This window comes from Temnothorax americanus, unplaced genomic scaffold (assembly GCF_048541705.1).
Source record: "Temnothorax americanus isolate GAGA-0224 unplaced genomic scaffold, ASM4854170v1 Scaffold6, whole genome shotgun sequence".
Lineage (NCBI taxonomy): Eukaryota > Metazoa > Arthropoda > Insecta > Hymenoptera > Formicidae > Temnothorax > Temnothorax americanus.
In genome coordinates, this window is record NW_027509751.1 from 6298398 (window position 1) to 6317072 (window position 18675).

The 18675-nt window shown below is 35.8% G+C and overlaps 2 protein-coding genes and 1 pseudogene across 5 annotated transcripts in view; all 3 read left to right on the forward strand.

Annotated features, from left to right (window-relative positions):
- The window catches only part of LOC143904984 (CIMIP2 protein GA14893-like), a 28803-nt gene extending 18130 nt beyond the window's left edge, over nt 1-10673 (forward strand). For all 3 annotated transcript variants that reach the window (XM_077420042.1, XM_077420041.1, XM_077420040.1), the window contains exons 2-6: nt 4040-4115; nt 4312-4468; nt 4645-4869; nt 5184-8601; nt 10595-10673. In XM_077420042.1, coding sequence (XP_077276168.1) covers nt 4110-4115; nt 4312-4468; nt 4645-4869; nt 5184-5407 — 612 coding nt within the window. In that variant the 5' untranslated portion in view covers nt 4040-4109 and the 3' untranslated portion in view covers nt 5408-8601; nt 10595-10673. The remainder of the gene's footprint in view (nt 1-4039; nt 4116-4311; nt 4469-4644; nt 4870-5183; nt 8602-10594) is intronic.
- On the forward strand, nt 9053-13136 carry LOC143905107 (ciliary microtubule inner protein 2B-like; annotated as a pseudogene). Its single transcript, XR_013259108.1, has 6 exons — nt 9053-9132; nt 10595-10678; nt 10875-11037; nt 11693-11926; nt 12212-12439; nt 12759-13136. The product of XR_013259108.1 is annotated as a ciliary microtubule inner protein 2B-like (transcript).
- A 1886-nt stretch (nt 13137-15022) lies between these two features.
- On the forward strand, nt 15023-18154 carry Gilt1 (Gamma-interferon-inducible lysosomal thiol reductase 1). Its single transcript, XM_077420044.1, has 5 exons — nt 15023-15180; nt 15834-16007; nt 16435-16644; nt 17626-17781; nt 17870-18154. The coding sequence occupies exons 1-5, from the start codon at nt 15106-15108 to the stop codon at nt 17975-17977; spliced, it is 723 nt and encodes a 240-aa protein (XP_077276170.1). The 5' UTR covers nt 15023-15105; the 3' UTR covers nt 17978-18154.
- The last annotated feature ends 521 nt before the right edge of the window (nt 18155-18675 follow it).

The following is an 18675-nucleotide window of genomic DNA, read 5'->3' on the forward strand; positions in this document are numbered from 1 at the left end:
GATGAAATTGGCCCTTAATGCGTTAGCGTTAAATGCACACGTGGTTTTAATGCTATATCTCGTAAAAAGATTTAACTAGTCATACAAATTCATACTGAAAATATTAAATATTCGCGAAAGGCACGCGCAAATAATTATCGAAATACTTTAATCAAACAAGAAAGCAAGATACATATCGTCAAGAAACAAAAAGTTGACAATGCAGTACTGCTTTTAAATGACAGACTTTGCGATTTTTTTCGCTAAATTTAGTTCAACAATTAAAAGTATCTAATTGAATTTACGGTTTCGTTATCATAGGTACTAAATGTCTCGTTAGCTTCATTACCGTTGCGTAATGCGTGCAGACGCATAGCGTCGAAGAAAAAAGTTCGTAATATAAAGACAGATATTGTATACATCAACATTAATAAGTTTTAATCATTGAAGTTTATTAGATACAAATAGACATTAACTTTCTCTCACCTTTCCTATTCTTTCTTTTATTCGTTCTTTTATTTTATTTTATTTTATTAAATGATAGTGTCATATATACATAAAACTTGCTCTATTTTTTCTGTGAATGCGTATGTACATAATCTCATTTGCAATAGAAAGTTATTCCAATGTAACTGAACATTTATTTGTGAAACTTGATGAAAAACACGCTTCTCGGGAGAAAACGATTCCTAGCTAACGTATGAATAATAATGAATACTATATAAATCTATATAGATTAACTTTTACTTATAAAAAAATAACCAGATAGTGGTAATAATTAAATCTTAAATATTGTATGCATCTGTGCAAACGTCATAATTCTGTTAAATCATGTAAACGGTATCAATATATTTCTTCAAAGAAAGTTTAGAGATCTTATAATTAGCTTTTATGTGGGATAAGTATATAATAACGGTATCATAACTCTGTATGCGCGATCACACTCACATTAAAGTACGGATATATGAACAGAATATTTAATATTCACTCACAAACACATGCATATTTGTACATGTATATACATATATAGTAGCTACAAATAACAAAAGTGTAATTATAAAAAGTGTAAGCGTTGAACCCAATAAAACTCAATTCATATCTCGACGTTACAAAAAATAATCTCTATGTTTATTAGCAATGCAAATAAATTCACTGTAACTGACCATCAAAACAAGCGAACAAATTAATATTACGAATGTCCACAAATGTAATTAAAAAATTTGGAATCTTATTTTTTAATTTTAACCGGTGAAAGTTTTAGAAATTTATCGTAATCTTCATCTTTTTTTCCCCAATATTTCTTGACCATGCTTTCAAATTCCAGTAAATTTTTTATTTTGCGTAAAATGTTTCACATCTCTAACATCAAAATTTTAAACTTATTGGAATTATATGCTATGAGACAACCTACAAAGCGCGTTTAGCCTTTATAAACTTGACAAAAACGCAGAAAGCGTGAAATTGATTCCACAAGGAAACCGCATCTGATCGAAGTATTTTCAACGAAATCACGTCTGTTCTGCACGAGATCGGATCTTTTTTTCGCAAACGATTCTAGGTAATCTAATTTTAAGCCATTCGATCTTGAGCTTAATAGAAACCGTATTTAACGGTATTTAAACCACTGATGAAGTCTGTTGATATTGACTACAATATCGAATAATTTAACATTAAATTTGAAAGTTATCATGGCAATATCTTAAAAGCTTTATACATTTAAAAATTGACTGCAGTAAAACGATCTCTCTCATAATATATTACATGTATGTTGCATTCAATGCATTATACATTCGCAATATATTTACTGGTCGTACGGACATCGGACGGTAAAATCTCAAAGTGGCACACGTGTCTCGCCTTCGAGATTATATCGGATTCGAACTAGATCGCCGGATGAGCCTCCGGAAGCATGCATTCCCAAAGTATTGACCTCGAAGTCGCGCGGGGGACAAAAGTGGTTGGTACCGCGGTTGGTACCGTGCCAATTTACACCCCCACGAAGCTACATCACGCGCAAAACTACCCTTCCTTACGGCGAATCACCTCGAACTATTTATCGTGATTTACCCTAGGCTCCGGCATATCGATCCGAGTGAGAAAAGACGCAGATCGAAACTGAGACGAGTTGTTCGAGAGAAAAAATGTTTAAAAGAAATAGAACCCTATGAGAGTTAAATGGGGGAGTTTCTATTTCTTAGCAACTGCAAATTAATCTTACATCAATCAAATATTACATTAATTTGCAGTTCACTTTTCCATGTGTGTGTGTGTGTGTGTGTGTGTGTGACCTGCAAAATATATTAAGGAAATATACTGGACGATAGTGCAGCAAAATTATGACCTATTACGCGAACGTTATAGACGTTTTTCTGCCCGATAAAGCGTATCTAATTCCTTAGATATCTTGCACGACATATGCACGCACGGTGGCTTCTTATTGTTAGATCTATACTTGTAGTTACATATTGCGACATAGTAGGATACAATAAAGTATGCATATTCCGAGAAAAAAAAGTGGACATGCACACGAGATATACTTGTCTACCTATAACTTCTAATATGTATACCATGAATAATTAAAATAGCACAACTCGCAAAGGAATCGAGATCAATCCGCGAATTTGTAATTGAAATAAATGACTATGGGGTATAAACATATATATCGTTAAAAGGATAAAGCATGTTTCAATTATTTTATGGAAACTTCTCAGAAATATTTTTACAGATTGACCCAAAACTTGGAGAAACTGTTTTCGGTTAATCGCTCGATCGACCTTCATTGGTTGATAGTAGGCATTTATGTAATGGTATCATATATAAGACTTTGATAAAAAAGAAAAAAAGAAACAAGTGAAAATAGCAAATATAAAAAACCAAGTATTATAAGAATAATACAAGATATTTCCAAACATCGATATAAAAAAAGCAAAAAGTCTTTCTTTTGAAAAACGAAAAAAACCATGTCTACCTTTTGAAAAACGAAATTTCAACTGTATAAGTCAGCTGGACTCGAACACGAGTCCTCACGGTTACGAGTCTAGAAAGCACGCTGCCTCCTCTAGGACGTTTTAAATGCATCTGAGAAAATAATACGATCACGGCCAATCCCTAAATAAAGTAATCGCAGAACCGTAAAAGCGGACTACCGGTGACCCAGTAAATCGAGCCTTCACTTTGTGGCGGTCACGGTGCAATAACCAGCCGAAGTCACTCCTACGTAGTTGTCACGAGTCCCGGCACCGCTATTAAGATCTGCATAAATCGTATCTGGGTCGTTGAACCATCTTACCGCGTCCACATCGTAAGATCAGTGTCACGGAAGCGAGGTCGCTATCTAGCAGATCGCTTAAGACGTTGCCGTCAGGACCTTTTGAATTTAAGTCTTTTTGAAGGTACAATAAGAAAGAAGTGCGAATTGAACTTTTTTTCTATAGTACCAGTGTATGGAGTCGCATTTGTCATATATCTGCTGAAGGCAGTGTTCAATTGTATCGTTAAAACAACTCTGAACTTGTCTGAACTTGCAAAAACGCGCGAGCGCGCACACGCCTAGGGTAGTGCTCCGCGACGCGTAGGCAGTAATTACCTAAAAATTGACATATTTCTGTCAATAATCAAGATTTTGAAAAAATTCAAAGGCCATTTTGTTCGTCGTGAAAAGAGGAACAAATTTTCTCCAGTTCATTTTTTTATAGGATGTATAGTTTGATCGCTAGGGCAATTTAAACAAATAAATTGTTAATAACTTTTTATTGCATCGACTTACGAAAAAACTATTTACATATTCTTGTTTTACGACCCAAAAAACATTTAAAAAATTAACTTAAGCCATCACCCCCTCGAAAAAATGTTCAATCGACCTGGCGAATAGACTATGTCCCGCTCTACCGCAACCGTGAAACAATGTATCATAACATCAAAACGGTCGTTTATTTATAATAAAAAAAAACACGATTTCTTTAATTCTGATAGGGTACAGCAGTGTGTTATTATTTAAATTTATCATCTTTCAAAATTCATTTTATACCATTTTTAATTATAATTGCGTGTGTACTTTTAGATACACGGGTCACTGTCCCACCCTCAAATTTCGCGTTGGAAAGAGATTCGGAGCGAGTACGGCAGAGATAATGAAGGTAATTTCTACATTATAATCTTTCAATTCTCCTCTTCTATTATAATAAAAATTAATTAAACTGTAGAAATAAAAAAAACGTATTCATTTATAGAGAAACTTGAATAAAAAAGATCGTATAATAATCGTAAAATATTACGGATATAATCCAGTATTACGCATTTCGAAGTTTAATTCTGTATTATGTATTGTTACAGGAATTGTTGGAAAGTAAGGTTCTTAAGACTGGACCATATAGGCCAAATTCCGGTAGAGAGGCGGAGTTACCAACTCTTCAGGATAAAGAAATCAGAAGAAATTGGAATAACGAAGCTACATCGTACAAAGCACCTCCGTACATTTTAGGATATACCGGTAAGACACCGGCATTTTATGTAATTGCAGGTTTTGTACAATTATTTTAAAAATAATGTGATGTATGTACACATGCACCTCTCCCATATAAAGATTAATATAGGATTTGATGCTTTTTATACAATGCATTCATCCACAAAGAGATTTATATTTGACGTTGTTTTGATTTATCACAGGATATATTCCTGGCTTCAACGACAGGTATGGACTGTCTTTCATGAGAGCCGTGGAAGTCGGTGCCAAAGAGTGGCACAAAACGCAAATGAAGCTGAGAGCGCAACAGGACGCGATGAGAGCTCACGCTGAGCGGACAGATCCGAGAAATCTTCTATCTCGAGCGAGGGCAGATAATGTGGACATTGAGATCGATCACGGTTATGGCAAAGACAGAAGGACCTACGGTACTTGCATATTTTACGTTGCTTGTTAATTTCTGTCATTTCTAATTTTATCTAATAATTCATATTGCGTTATTCCAAACACAATTAATTAATCGTTTACCTCTAAAATAATAACTAAAATAAAAGACCAAGTTAAAAAATATATATATATATATATATATATATATATATATATACAATATGTATCTTTCGCTTCGAGTCTCAATAGAACTTGAATCTTTTAATCAATTATTATAATCAGGACATTTTTGTCGAGGCTCGAAGCGAAGCATCAAGTTCCAAGAACTATTGTGTAATTATTATTTTCGTTGCAGATTATCATGTCTCCCCAGAAAGACCGCCGATCGTCGGTTATACAGGCCACATTCCAGGAGCGAGAGTAGAAGTTGATCATTCCAAGAGGTACGCTGAAGCCGCCCGGATAGGATTTCGAAATGTCCAAAAGGAACGTGAAGAGAGGCACAGCAAGGAAATGGGCCCTATTAAGAGAATCCTTGACAATGCGTATCTCGATGAAACGGGACACACGCGTGCGTAAGGCGACACAGAAATACAGTTTCTAACTGTAGCATACAGAATAAAATAAAAATACATTCAGAGAGAAGAAAAACTAAAAAAAAAAGAAACTAGTAAAAATAACAAATATGAAAAAGCAAGTATTATAAGAATAATACAAGATATTTCCAATCATCGATATACATCGATATACAGTTCCAAAATTTTGCCAGATTTGCACTTAAGGTGGTCCTTTCGTGAGAACAAGTATTAGATAAGTACCTAAATTTGATATATGTTAAATATACAGTAATAAAAATCAAGTGAGGTTACCGACACTTTACAAGAAATAAGTCATTCCAAATGTGCGTTCGCGGAGCGTGCCATTGTCATTCTATCCTTGTTTACATCTAATGAACGAGAAAGATAGAATGATGCAAATCGCCACGGCCGAGGTTTTCAACGAACAATACATGTGTGTGTGTACTTAGCGATCAGATAAATACATTATTCATGTCTTAAAATATTCCCTGAAGTTTCCGGATTTCGTACATACCTTGAAAATAAGGGCTTGCCGAATGTTTTGCGCTCTGATATATGAGATTAAATAAGTAGTGGATCCACGCGCATATTGCTTTACTCGTACTGTCATGCCTGACCTAACCTAAATCGAGTCCAACCGCACTACTATTGTGATATTTTTTTAATTAATAAATAATTAAATACGATTAAATCGTGCGTGTAAAATCATGTTATATTATTATAATTATTGGGATGTTGTGTAATGTTTGTCACTGTTTGTTTTCAATTACCTCATGACGGACTGTTACTTGACTAACTGGGTCCGCGAAAGGACCACCTTAAAGTTTTAAATATTCGGGCTTCGTTTAACAAATATTTTGTGTGCCTTTTCTTTAGCAGTATTGAAAGTAGTAAGTATATAAATATGAAAGACTTATGTTAGAGAATAATCTAATTGTAAAATTATTTATGTCTGAATCAAGAAAATTATAAGCATTACTTTTTATACACCAGTATCTCGAGCAATACGAGTAATAAAGTTTGCTGTATCTTCTAATTTTTGGACATAAATAATTTTCAATAAACTATTCGAGTGTAGCGACAAATAATATATAAGTGTTAAAGCATGTATATTCCTACATGAAGTAATAACTTTACTAACTTTTGAAGATGTATGTATTGAAATGTGTTGAATGTGACAGATTTTTAAGTCTTCAAAGAAAAGTAGGACAATCGAGAAACAAGCTAGATTGTTATTTAGAGAACAATTACATGAATCATTAAACATATTTATCTTAATATTTGTCCATGTAGAAATAAATCTACCGCAGAAATAAATCTATAAATACGTGTATTACTCCAAAGTTACTTTAAGCTTTGAGCTTCCAATGTTCAATAGGTTTCTGCACATACATGCACCACGACGTACATACATGTACATGACCGTTTCACACTTAACACATGGAAAGAAATAAAATTTTTGGGAATATTTCTACACAGAAATATTTTCAAAGAAATGGATAGAGACAATTTATATATATACGCTAGTTCCATTTCGGATAAAATAAAGAAGGACGTACGTCTAAACTTCAGAATTTACGAAATGGATTATAGCCGATATATATGACAAACAACATTCAAAAGTGTATGATACTTATTAATAAAATTTCATTTACACAGGCAAAGATCACATGGTTATGCCTTAGCAAATAAAATTTTACTGACCTTGAATTTAAAGGTGAATCTTATAGCCGTATTCATAGTCTTTCCTTGAGGAGTGAGGACACCTTTGTTCCTCAGTCTACATTTCATAAATCTTAAGGTTCCTTGATCGGTCAAGCAATGTTTATGAAATGTAGAATAAAAAATCCTCATTCCTCAAAAAAAGACTATAAATATACGGCTATTAAACTTCCGTCCTATTTCATAAAAATGTATATAGATATAATGGTATGTAATTTTTACATTATTATTATTATTAATGAAATAATTACAAAGATACGTAAAAAATAAATATTAGTAGTGTCGTATGATTTGATGTACACTCGGTATTAGAATTTTTTCCTGAGCCCAACGATTACCTTCCGCGCTGTGGCAGCCTACTAATTCTTAAGTAGCTAATCATTAGTGTCCGAATCAGATTTTTCCGAGGAAAAGCTATCGACATTCGATTTCCTTTTTCCCACCGAAGAAAGGAAGGAACTTCCGTTTGGTAAACTTCAGCCGCTGTATATCAGCGTTCTGAAAATTTCAACAGTGGCTTGCCTCAAATCAATTCACGATTTCCAGACGTTAACTTTTAGCGGAGCAAGTATCTGCAGGATAAAGCTGAACGATAAGACGGTTGAAGGAAGTAAGGAGATCGAGAACGGAATGCGTCGAAGAGAAGAGCGATACACAGCGCGACTCTCCTCTCAAATCGAAGTTAAGATATGCAAAAGGGAAGTTTTTTTGAAGATGAGCATACGGAAGCAGTCGATAAATAACGTGGTAAAGGTTCGTGGCTAAGAGATTAAAACACGCTCCGCTATGTTTGCGAGATAGTCTACGAAACTTCCTCGCAAACTGCATAGCAAATTTTGAACACAATGCTCCACAGTAATTAGCTATGCAGAAAAATTTTGTTCTCCTGAAAAAAGGTATAAGGTCTACAATTATTAGCTAACTAAAAATAATGGTGTTATTTCCGAAAAGTTGACATAACAAACGACGAAAAATGAGTCTTTAAACGGTCTTTAAACAAAAAAATGCCAAATCAAATAAAGAAATAGCGAACTAATTTACTACATCACTTTAGAAACATCATTTTGATATATCAAAACATAATTAATTTATCATGCCTGCATTGCTATTGATTAGTACACTGTAACGCTCGAAAATAAATATTTTAACTGTTTTATTTACATCATCCCAAAATTAATGCAATTTTATTCCGACAAAAATGTATAATTTAGTGCCTGTTTCCTGAATTAAAATTCATATCTCTAAAAAAAACCACCTTGCATCGGTGCCTCTAGAGGCCTCCAACCTCCAACCTTTGTAATTTACGCCGCTTGCGGCTTATACAACGAGTGGATCGTCCGGGCCTTATTTAGAGCAGTATTGCTTGTCGGCCAAATTATAAAAAGAAGAAAAGAACACAAGAGGGGCGCAAATCTCGCATTGCAGATTTCCGACGAGGAAGAAATCGAGATCTCTTCGTCGCAGTACCGAAACGTATGTGAGCTAATTACTATGACTAAGAAAGAGAAGAAATATCAACGGTGGGTTAGAGGGAAAATTGCATTACTGATAGTAGAATTAGATCTTTGTATTCTGCAGCTGATAATCTTGAGATCTGTACGACACACGCACACGACACACGCACGGGAATCCTATCTCTAAAAAAAACTACATTTTTAAATTAACCAGTTTATAAATCGTTTGATACTTCAGTGACACGATAGACACTCGCATTAGACACAGCACGGCGGTAAAAGGATTTAACTGAAAAGAAGGCCACGGCGTAGTAGGCCATAGTGGTATTAATTTCGATTCGCCGGAGTGCTCTCTGCATCTGCGCTTTCACGGTCACTCGAGTACGGCGTAGATGCAAGAAGGAGGCAAACAAGGATACGGTGTAGCGTGGTGCGGAAGGGCGACCTAGCCCCCGCTCCCATATTGCGCCATGCGACGCAAGATACGCGATGAAAATGATGGCGAGAGCCAGAACTCCCAGTTGATTGGCGAGCTTCATCGTGTTCAGACGTATTTTGTCCGGAAGAAAAAGAAAGAAGTCGAGATCTCCTCGTCGCAGTACCGAAACGTATGTGAGCTAATTACCATGACTAAATCGGATTTTAAATACACTGACGTGAATTTTTATCATAACAAAATTACCTTTTTCAAAAAAAAGGTAAAAGAAAGGCGCCAAGTACACGCGCAATGTATGTTGTAAATCCAAAAATTCTAAATAGTAGTAGCTTTATTTCTCCCTAACCTAACAATTCACAAAATTGCGTTAATTACAAAGAGAATGCATATATTGCTTTAAAAAATATTTGAATCAAAATTTTAGTATTTTATTAAATTTTGAGGTCTAGCGAAATAGAAACTCCCCCATTCTCTCATGTAATATTTGATTCATGCATGATTAATTTGCAGTTCACTTTTCCATGACTTGCAAAATATATTAAGGATGAAACAAATATACTGGACGATAGTGCAAAATTATGATCTATTACGCGAACGTTATAGGCGTCTTTCTGCCCGGTGAAGCGTATCTAATTCCTTAGACATCTTGCGCGACATATGCAGGCACGGTGGCTTCTACGTTAGATCTATACTTGTAGTTACATCGCTACATATTGCGACGTAGGTTGCGTTCGGAAACGTCACCCGCGGGTACACATGGGTATACTCCCTTCTCTTTCTAACTCGCTGAGATTGAAAGAGAAGGGAGTATACCCACGTGTACCCGGTGACATTTCCGAACGCAGCCTACGTCGCAATATGTATAGCGATGTAACTACAAGTATATATAGATCTAACGAAGAAGCCACCGTGCGTGCGTGCGTATGTCGCGCAAGATATCTAAAGAATTAGACGCGAGGTATACTTGTCTACCTGTAACTTCTGTATAAAATATGTATACCGTGAATAATTAAAATAGCACAACTCGCAAAGGAATCGAGATCGATCCGGAAATATAATAAATGACTATAGGGTATAAACATATGTACCGTTAAAAGAATAAAGAAGGTTTCAATTACTTTATAGAAACTTGGAAATATTTTTACAAATTGACCCGAAACTTGGAGAAACGGTTTTTGGTTAATCGCTCGGTCGACTTTCATTGGTTGATTGTGAGCATTTATGTAATGTTGGTATCATATATAATACTCTGATAAAAAAACGAGCACAGTAACAACTGTGCCGCAACCAACAACGTAGAACTACGTTTACTGTCACTAGCTCATGTTAAAGTATTCAGCGAAGGACAGTTAACGTAGGGCTACATCAACTGTCCTTCGCTGAATACTTTAAAGTTTAACATAAACTAGTGACAGTAGACGTAGTTCTACGTTGTTGGTTGCGGCACAGTTGTTGCTGTGCCCGTTTTTTTATCAGAGTATTATGTATGATACCAACATTACATAAATGCTCACAATCAACCAATGAAAGTCTCCTATAATTTGAAAATCACTAATATCAGCGTGTTTACTTTTAGGTACTCGGGTCACTGTCCCACCCTTAATTTCGCATTGGAAAGAGATTCGGAGCGAGTACGGCATCAGGTATGCCGATAATGAAGGTAAGAAAAGGATATCGAAAGATTATATTATAGAAATTAATTAAACTGTTGAGAGAGAGAGAGAGAGAAATAAGAAAGACGTGTTTATTTATAGAGAAACTTGAATAAAAAAAAATTGTATAATAGTCGTAAAATATTACGGATTTATTCAAATTACGCACTTCGAAATTTAATTTTATATTATGTATTGTTACAGGAAACGGTGTTGGAAAGTAAGGTTCTTGAGACTGAACCAAATAGGCAATATTCCGGTATGAAGGCGGAAGAGTATCCAACTCTTCAGGATAAAAAGATCATAAGTGGATGGAATAACGAAGCTATGTTTTGCACGGTAGCTCCGTACATTCTAGGATATACCGGTAAGAATCGCCCGAAAGGCGAGCAAGCGGCCAAGCGGCAATAATGCTCGCAAGCGACTTTTTTTTTCCCAATTTTTCCCTACGAAATAGGCTGAGTTTCTAAATTAATTGCCAGAGCTGAAAATCTATACTATCTATAGTATACGTTACGTTCACTATACATTTCCATATAGGTAAAAGTCTATATATAGGTAAATGGAAAGCAAAACGTATATGATTCGCGGTTAATATCAGCGTGTCGGTATATGCCGCTCTCGCGCGATTGTAACGCGACATTCATACGCTAAGTATTTTCGCGCGGCATTAATCCAACATAAGCAGCATAAAAAAGTTATGTAATATACGGACGAGACACATTTTGATATTTTAATTAAAAGTATTTTTTATGTCAACGTGCAAGATCAACTTAAGAAATATTTATAAGAAATGTATTTCTTCTCGTCTCTTGATATTAATACGAAGATTATACTATTATAATAATATAATAGATCTACTAAACACTATTATAATTAATAAAAAACTCCTATATATTATAATATATACATATAAAGATATGTATAATGTAACATATACATTAATATAGGATTCGATGCTTTTTATACAATGCATTCATCCGCAAAGAGATTTATATTTGACGTCTTCATTTATCACACAGGATTTATTCCTGGCCGCAACGACAGGCATACCTACGGCATGACTTTCATGAAAGCTGTAGAAGTCGGTGGCAAAGAGTGGCACAAAACGCAATTGAAGCTGTGGGAACAAGACGCGATAAGGGCTCACGCTCTGACAGAGCTCACAAATCCGACACATCTTCTATCTGAAGCGAGGGCAGATAATGTAGACATTGAGATCGATGACGGTGACGGCAAAGACAGAAGGACCTATGGTACTTGCATATTACGTTGCTTGTTAATTTCTGTCATTTCTAATTTAATCTAACAATACATTTTGCGTTATTCCAAATACAATTAATTAATCGTTTTCTTCTAAAATAATAACGAAAATAAAAGACCAAGTTGAAAGATATATATATATATATATATCTTCCGCTTCAAGCCTCAATAGAACTTGAATCTTTTAATCAATTATTATAATCAGGACATTTTTGTCGAGGCTCGAAGCGAAGCATCAAGTTCCAAGAACTATTGTGTATTTATTATTTTCGTTACAGATTATCATGTCGACCCAGAAAAACCACCGGTCTTCGGTTATACAGGTCACATTCCAGGAGCGAAACTTGAAGTTGATCATTCGAAGGGGTACGATGAATCCGCCCGGATAGGATTTCGAGGTGTCCAAAAGGAACGTGATTCGAGAAATCTTCTATCTCAAGCGACGACAGACAATGTAGACTTTGAGATCAATGACGGTTATGGCACCAAAGACAGAAGAACCTATGGTACTTGCATATTACGTTGCTTGTCAATTTCTGTCATTTCTAATTTAATCTAACAATGCATATTGCGTTATTCCAAAAACAATTAATTAGTATCGTTTACTTCTAAAATAATATCGAAAATAAAAGACCAAGTTAAAAGATATATATATTAGAGATTAACAAAGATTTATCCAAAACTTAAAATACATAAAATGCATGTTTTTAAGATTTTCGTAACAAAAATGTCCTGATTATAATTGATTAAAAGATTGAAGTTCTATTGAGGATCGAAGCGAGGCATCAAGTTCCAATAACTATCGTGTAATTATTTTCGTCGCAGATTATAATGTCGACTCAGAAAAACCGCCGATCCCCGGTTATACAGGCCACATTCCAGGAGCGAGACTTGAAGTTGATCATTCGAAGGGGTACGGTGAATCCGCCCGGATAGGATTTCGAGGTGTCCAAAAAGAACGTGATGAGAGGCACGCCAAGGAGGATATGCGGTCTTAGCGCCCATATCTTGCCATTAAGAGTGTAATTGTAAAATTATTTTTGTCTGAATCAAGAAATTTGTAAGCATCACTTGAAGTAGGACAATCGTAAAACAAGCTAGATTGTTATTTAGAGAACAATCACATAAACCATTAAATGTATTTATTTTAATATTTGTTCATGTAGAAATAAATATACCGCAAAAATAAATCTATAAAAATAAGTGAATTACTCCAAAGTTATTTCAAGCTTTGAGTTTCCAACGTTCAATAGGTTTCTGCACATAAATGCACCACGTATCATATATGTACATGGCCGTTTCACACTTAACACATGGAAAGAAATAAAATTTTTGGAAATATTTCTACCGGAAAATATTTTCAAAGAAATGGATAGAAACAATTTATATATACGCGACTTCCATTTCGGATAAAATAAAGAAGAACGTACGTCTAAACTTTAGAATTTACGAAATGGATTATAGTCGATGGCAAACAACATTCTAAAGTGTATGATACTTATTAGTAAAACTTTATTTGCTAAGGTGGATAAGATCCACCTTGAATTTACACAGGCAAAGATCACATGGTTATACCTTATAGCCGTATTCATAGCCTTTCCTTGAGGAATGAGGATTCTTTGTTCTCTACATTTCATAAATTTTAAGGTTCCTTGATCGGTCAAGAAAATAAATATTAGTAGTATCGTATGATTTGATGTACACTCGGTATTATAATTTTTTCCTGGGCCCAACGATTACCTTCCGCGCTGTGGCAGCCTACTCATTCTTTAGTAGCTAATCATTATTGTCCGAATCAGATTTTTCCGAGAAAAAGCTATCGACATTCGATTTCCTTTTTCCCACCGAAGAAGGGAAGAAACTTTCGTTCGGTAAACTTCAGCCGCTGTACTTTTATTCAGATAACACACTTAAAAATGTGTAAAATTGTAATTTATAAAATAAATTTAATCAAAAAGTAATACCTGTCTTTTTGTGCAACGTTTAAAAAAAGATTGCTTTTGCCGAGATTAACAAGCGCGCTACGTATAATATAACATCTTTCGCACAAAAATGAACTCTTTTTCGAGAAAATATCGTGTAATAATTCCTCCTTATAAACTATATTTTAAAAGGAGCGGAGCTACGAAACTTCAAGAGAAGAGATTGAAACACGCTCCGCTATGTTTGCGAGATAGTCTACGGAACTTCCTCGCAAACTGCATAGCAATTTGAATACAATGCTCCAAAGTAATTAGCTATGCAGAAAAATTTTGTTCTCCTGAAAAAGGGTATAAGGTTTCATCTACAATTATTAGCTAACTAAAAATAATGGTGTTATTTCCGAAAAGTTGACATAACAAACGACGGAAAATGAGTCTTTAAACCGTCCTTAAACAAGAAAATGCGAAATCAAATAAAGAAATAGCGAACTAATTTACTACATCACTTTAGAAACATCATTTTGATATATCAAAGCATAATTAATTTATCATGCCTGCATTCTATTGGATCGCGAGTGGACATGCGATTGATTGACGGCCAAATTATAAAAAGAAGACAAGAACACAAGAGGGGCGCAAATCTCGCAGATTTCCGACAAGGAAGAAGTCAAGATCTCTTCGTCGCAGTACCGAAACGTATGTTAGCTAATTACCATGACTAAAAAAAAGAAGAAATATCAACGGTGGGTTACACGACACACACACGCACACAACACACGCACACGTTTGTCTCGATGCTTCAATCATAGATACAAGCTCATTAGTTTCACGATAGCTCGCTTTCAAACACGAGTGTAGAGGCTGAAGACTTTCAACAGCTCTATGACATATGATCTTCACTTTCTACTGGAATACAGGCTTAGAACAGCAAGCTTGGTAGTGTTAAAGAATATTTTGTAGTCAACTTGAAGTAACTCACTTTGTCTAGATAAAAATTCTTGTTTTTATTTTTCATACAATGGGTCTGTTTTCTAAGAAACGTCCTCGACTAATATCGCAAGGATGAGGCTGTGAGCTCTCCCTCTCTCCCTCCGTTACCAATTATCTCGTTTCACTCTCTCTTTTTCAATTCCCCACTACTCGCGGCTTTTCGTATCTCCCTCTCTCGTGTCCATCTCCGTTCGTCCGTCGACTATTGTCCGCAGCAGGTTTAAAACGCCTTCCCTGACTCACTCATCAACGGCACGATCATGCGATACTACTTGATTTCTCGCGCCCAGTTGGCGGCCGCCGTTTTTATCGCCCTCGTCTCTCATGGTGTTCTGGTAAGCGTGAATCTTAAAACTGGTACTTTTCGTGAGATAAATTAATATATCCGTCTTTTCATCAAATATCTCCAATATTCGTAAATTGATTTAAACATCAAACTCTTGATCTCGCACGAATCTCCCAATATTTTGTATCTACTTTTAAAGAAGATATTTGTTTTTTATTTTTAGTGTGTGAGTCTTAATAATATTCTTTATAATCTTTTACTGTTTTTCACTTCAACACTTTTGGCGTTGCACTAATTTAATCTAACACCGTAATTTTTACTTGGCATTCTGAACAATTTAATCAAACAACGTGAATTAAAACAATATCTTGATATAAAAATATAATACATTTAATTTTAATTTTAATTAATTAATTTTAATTTTAATTTTAATTAATTAATTAAATTATTTAACTTTATTGGTAGATTTAACATACTGATTGAAAAAAGAAATATATATAATTAGAGTAAAATTCAGAAATGTTTGAACCGTTCTCCCCGCTTTCGAAGATCGCGTACTCACAGCTATAGAAGATAAATCTATATCAATTCTTCTTGATCCGAGTTTTTTACAAAAGACGAGAAGAATTGAAAGATAAGTTTTTTGAAGGAATTTGATATTTATAACGATGAGTACATGATAATTTTATAAATATGTTGAAGTCCAACGGGCAGTCGGCCGATGGTGAATCAGATAAGAACGTGGTCAACGTCGATGTTTATTATGAATCGTTATGCAGTGATAGCATGCGATGGATCGTAAATCAGCTCTTGCCGTCGTATCCGGAATTGAAGCGTCATGTTCACATCACGTTAGTACCCTACGGTAAAGCTACGGTAAGTAACTTCATATATGATTTTATCGCTTCGGCCTGAGGCGACGATAATGAGACGACAGCGAGGCGATTGCATCTCGACAAAGGATAATCACGTGAAGACATGTGGAAGTACTTTATCTGCTTTCAACATACATCTATATTTAAACTATTCGATGTCATGATATATATCTAATCGTCTTAATCTGTTAATTCACCAGAGAGCTCATATTTATTTCAATTTACTGGCTTTTGTATCAAATATTTCTTTCACGTCGAGGTATCAGTGAATCGGATCCAAGGATCCGCGTCGAGCCACGCGACCTTGAAAACGCAGAACGACTGCACTCGTGCTGTGGTCCTCGGTCTCGTCCGCGAAAATATTGTATAGTTTTTACGATTTATTAAATGCAAATTGATGGCGTGTATATATGTCTCTCTGCACACAGCATACGCGCGATACCGAAACCCGAGCCGAAACCGGTCCGTGGCAGTTCTTGTGTCAACACGGGCCCGCCGAGTGCCGTGGGAATAAGGCCCAGGCTTGCGCGATTCACTCCATACGGTCCTCCGAGGCGGCCGAGAATCAGCAGCCGCTGACGGTCAGTCTGGTCGGTTGTGCAATGTCCGCTGGAAACCCGGCGACCGCCGTCCCGCAGGTAGGCAGCTTCGCCTCCGTAATTTTTCCGGCCGCGACTATAGCCGCGGTGAACGTGCTTTTACCCGAATAACGTGTAATTAATCTACGTAGAACTTGCACCGATGAGCAAGAGTCGACATTTAACTCGTCACGTCGACCTTTTGGCATACTTTCCCGTTGAATTCGCGCGATCGCGTGCCGCGACACGCCGAGCAGAATAACAGTGTTTTGACGAAACGTCGACTCGTGGCTGCATTTAATTAAATTTAAAAACCAATGCTGTGTTTTTGAAGTTTGAGATAAGAGAGGTTTCATCATTGGATAAAATACTGAGAGATGTGAGAGAAATCAGAATTAATATAAAGAAACGCTTAGCCCATTCTGCCCGCTAGATTTGTTTATGCCCGGTTTATCTAACCGTCTAGCGATAAAATATATTTTGCCTCGTGACAAAACAAATCTAGCGGGCAGAATGGGCTAAGCGTTTCTTTATATATAGTTTAATAATAATAATAAACAAATTGTTGCACCATATACTTTTGTGATTTACGTGACGTGATATGGAAACATAACGGAGCCACGTATTGTTAAACACCGATAAACATTAAATGCCGCATTACGCGTGTTATCGCGAGAATTAGTGATAACACGAGAATTATCATCTGCAGAAGTACAGAAATCAATTTAAGGAATGGAATTCACTTTCTCTCCACGTTTCACGTTTAATCGTTTGATTGCGCATAAAAGAAACAGCATGAAAAATAATTTGAGCACATTCAAAACATTGAAATGTGTTTTTCAGGTATCCTTCGCGTTAAACACTTACATGTTACATGTACCAATGTACTTGAACACTTTGAGAGATTATCTAACCTTGGGATTATTGTATGAAAATATATACGGTGCAAAAATTTCTCGCTGATAAATACGGGTCATCTGTCGGGTTAAAATAATAAAAAACTTTAACATAAATCGTAGTAATGCAACGACTGAATTTTAGTGCGCTCGAGATGTCGGCCTGAGCGAAGAAACGCCAAAATTGATCGACGACTGCATCGCGAGTCCGCTGGCGGACGATTTGCTTGCGGCGAACGGCGACAAAACGGAGGCCCTCGAGCCTCCCTTGAAATTCGTACCGACAATAGTAATTAACAAGGTAAGCGTAGAATCAGAATCTCGTTAATTCGTGCGCGACACACATGTCTAAGTCGGTTTAGCCAATGTCATTATAATTGCCTTTGCAGGTGTACTCGAAGGAAAATCAGGACGAAGCGATGAGAAGCTTCTCAGGACTGATCTGTCGGCATTTAACGGCAGAGGGGAAGCCGAGTGTCTGCAGCAGCGAGAATTAAAATAGGAAGATCGAAGAGAAGGAATAAGCCGAGTCGCGCGTCGAAGGTGCGGGGATGAATAATCGCTCGGTCGAAATAAATGATATAATTTTGTTCGTCTATATAATATACATAATATACATGCATACGATTCGAACTATAATATACATAAGATAAATTGGAATGATACATTTTAAAGTGTAGCAATATTTATTTTGGATTGTCACCGAGAGAAATTAGAAAGTTATTAACATATCACAATATGCTATATTAAAGCAAACATCCCTGAAAGTTGGACTAAAAATCAAAAAGCCGGAGAAGATTGGTTCAGTAAATTTATGAAACGTCACAGCATATTAAGTTTAAGAACACCTGACGCAACAAGTTTAGCTATAGAGCTACCAGCTTTAATCGCAATAATGTTGAATGGTTTTTTAATAATTTGACAAATGTTATGACACGTTTCGAAGTGCAATCGCATGATATATGGAACATGGATAAAACTGGAGTATTTACGGTACAAAAACCAAATAAAGTAGTGGCAAGACGTGGTAGAAAACAAGTTGGATATATAACTTCTGCTAAGAGAGGACAGCTTGTCACATTAGCTTGCACCGCATCGACTACTGGAGCTTACATCCCACCATTTTTTGTATTTCCCCGAGTTCATTTCAAAGATCATTTTATTCGCGACGGTCCTGTTGATTCATTTCGTAAAG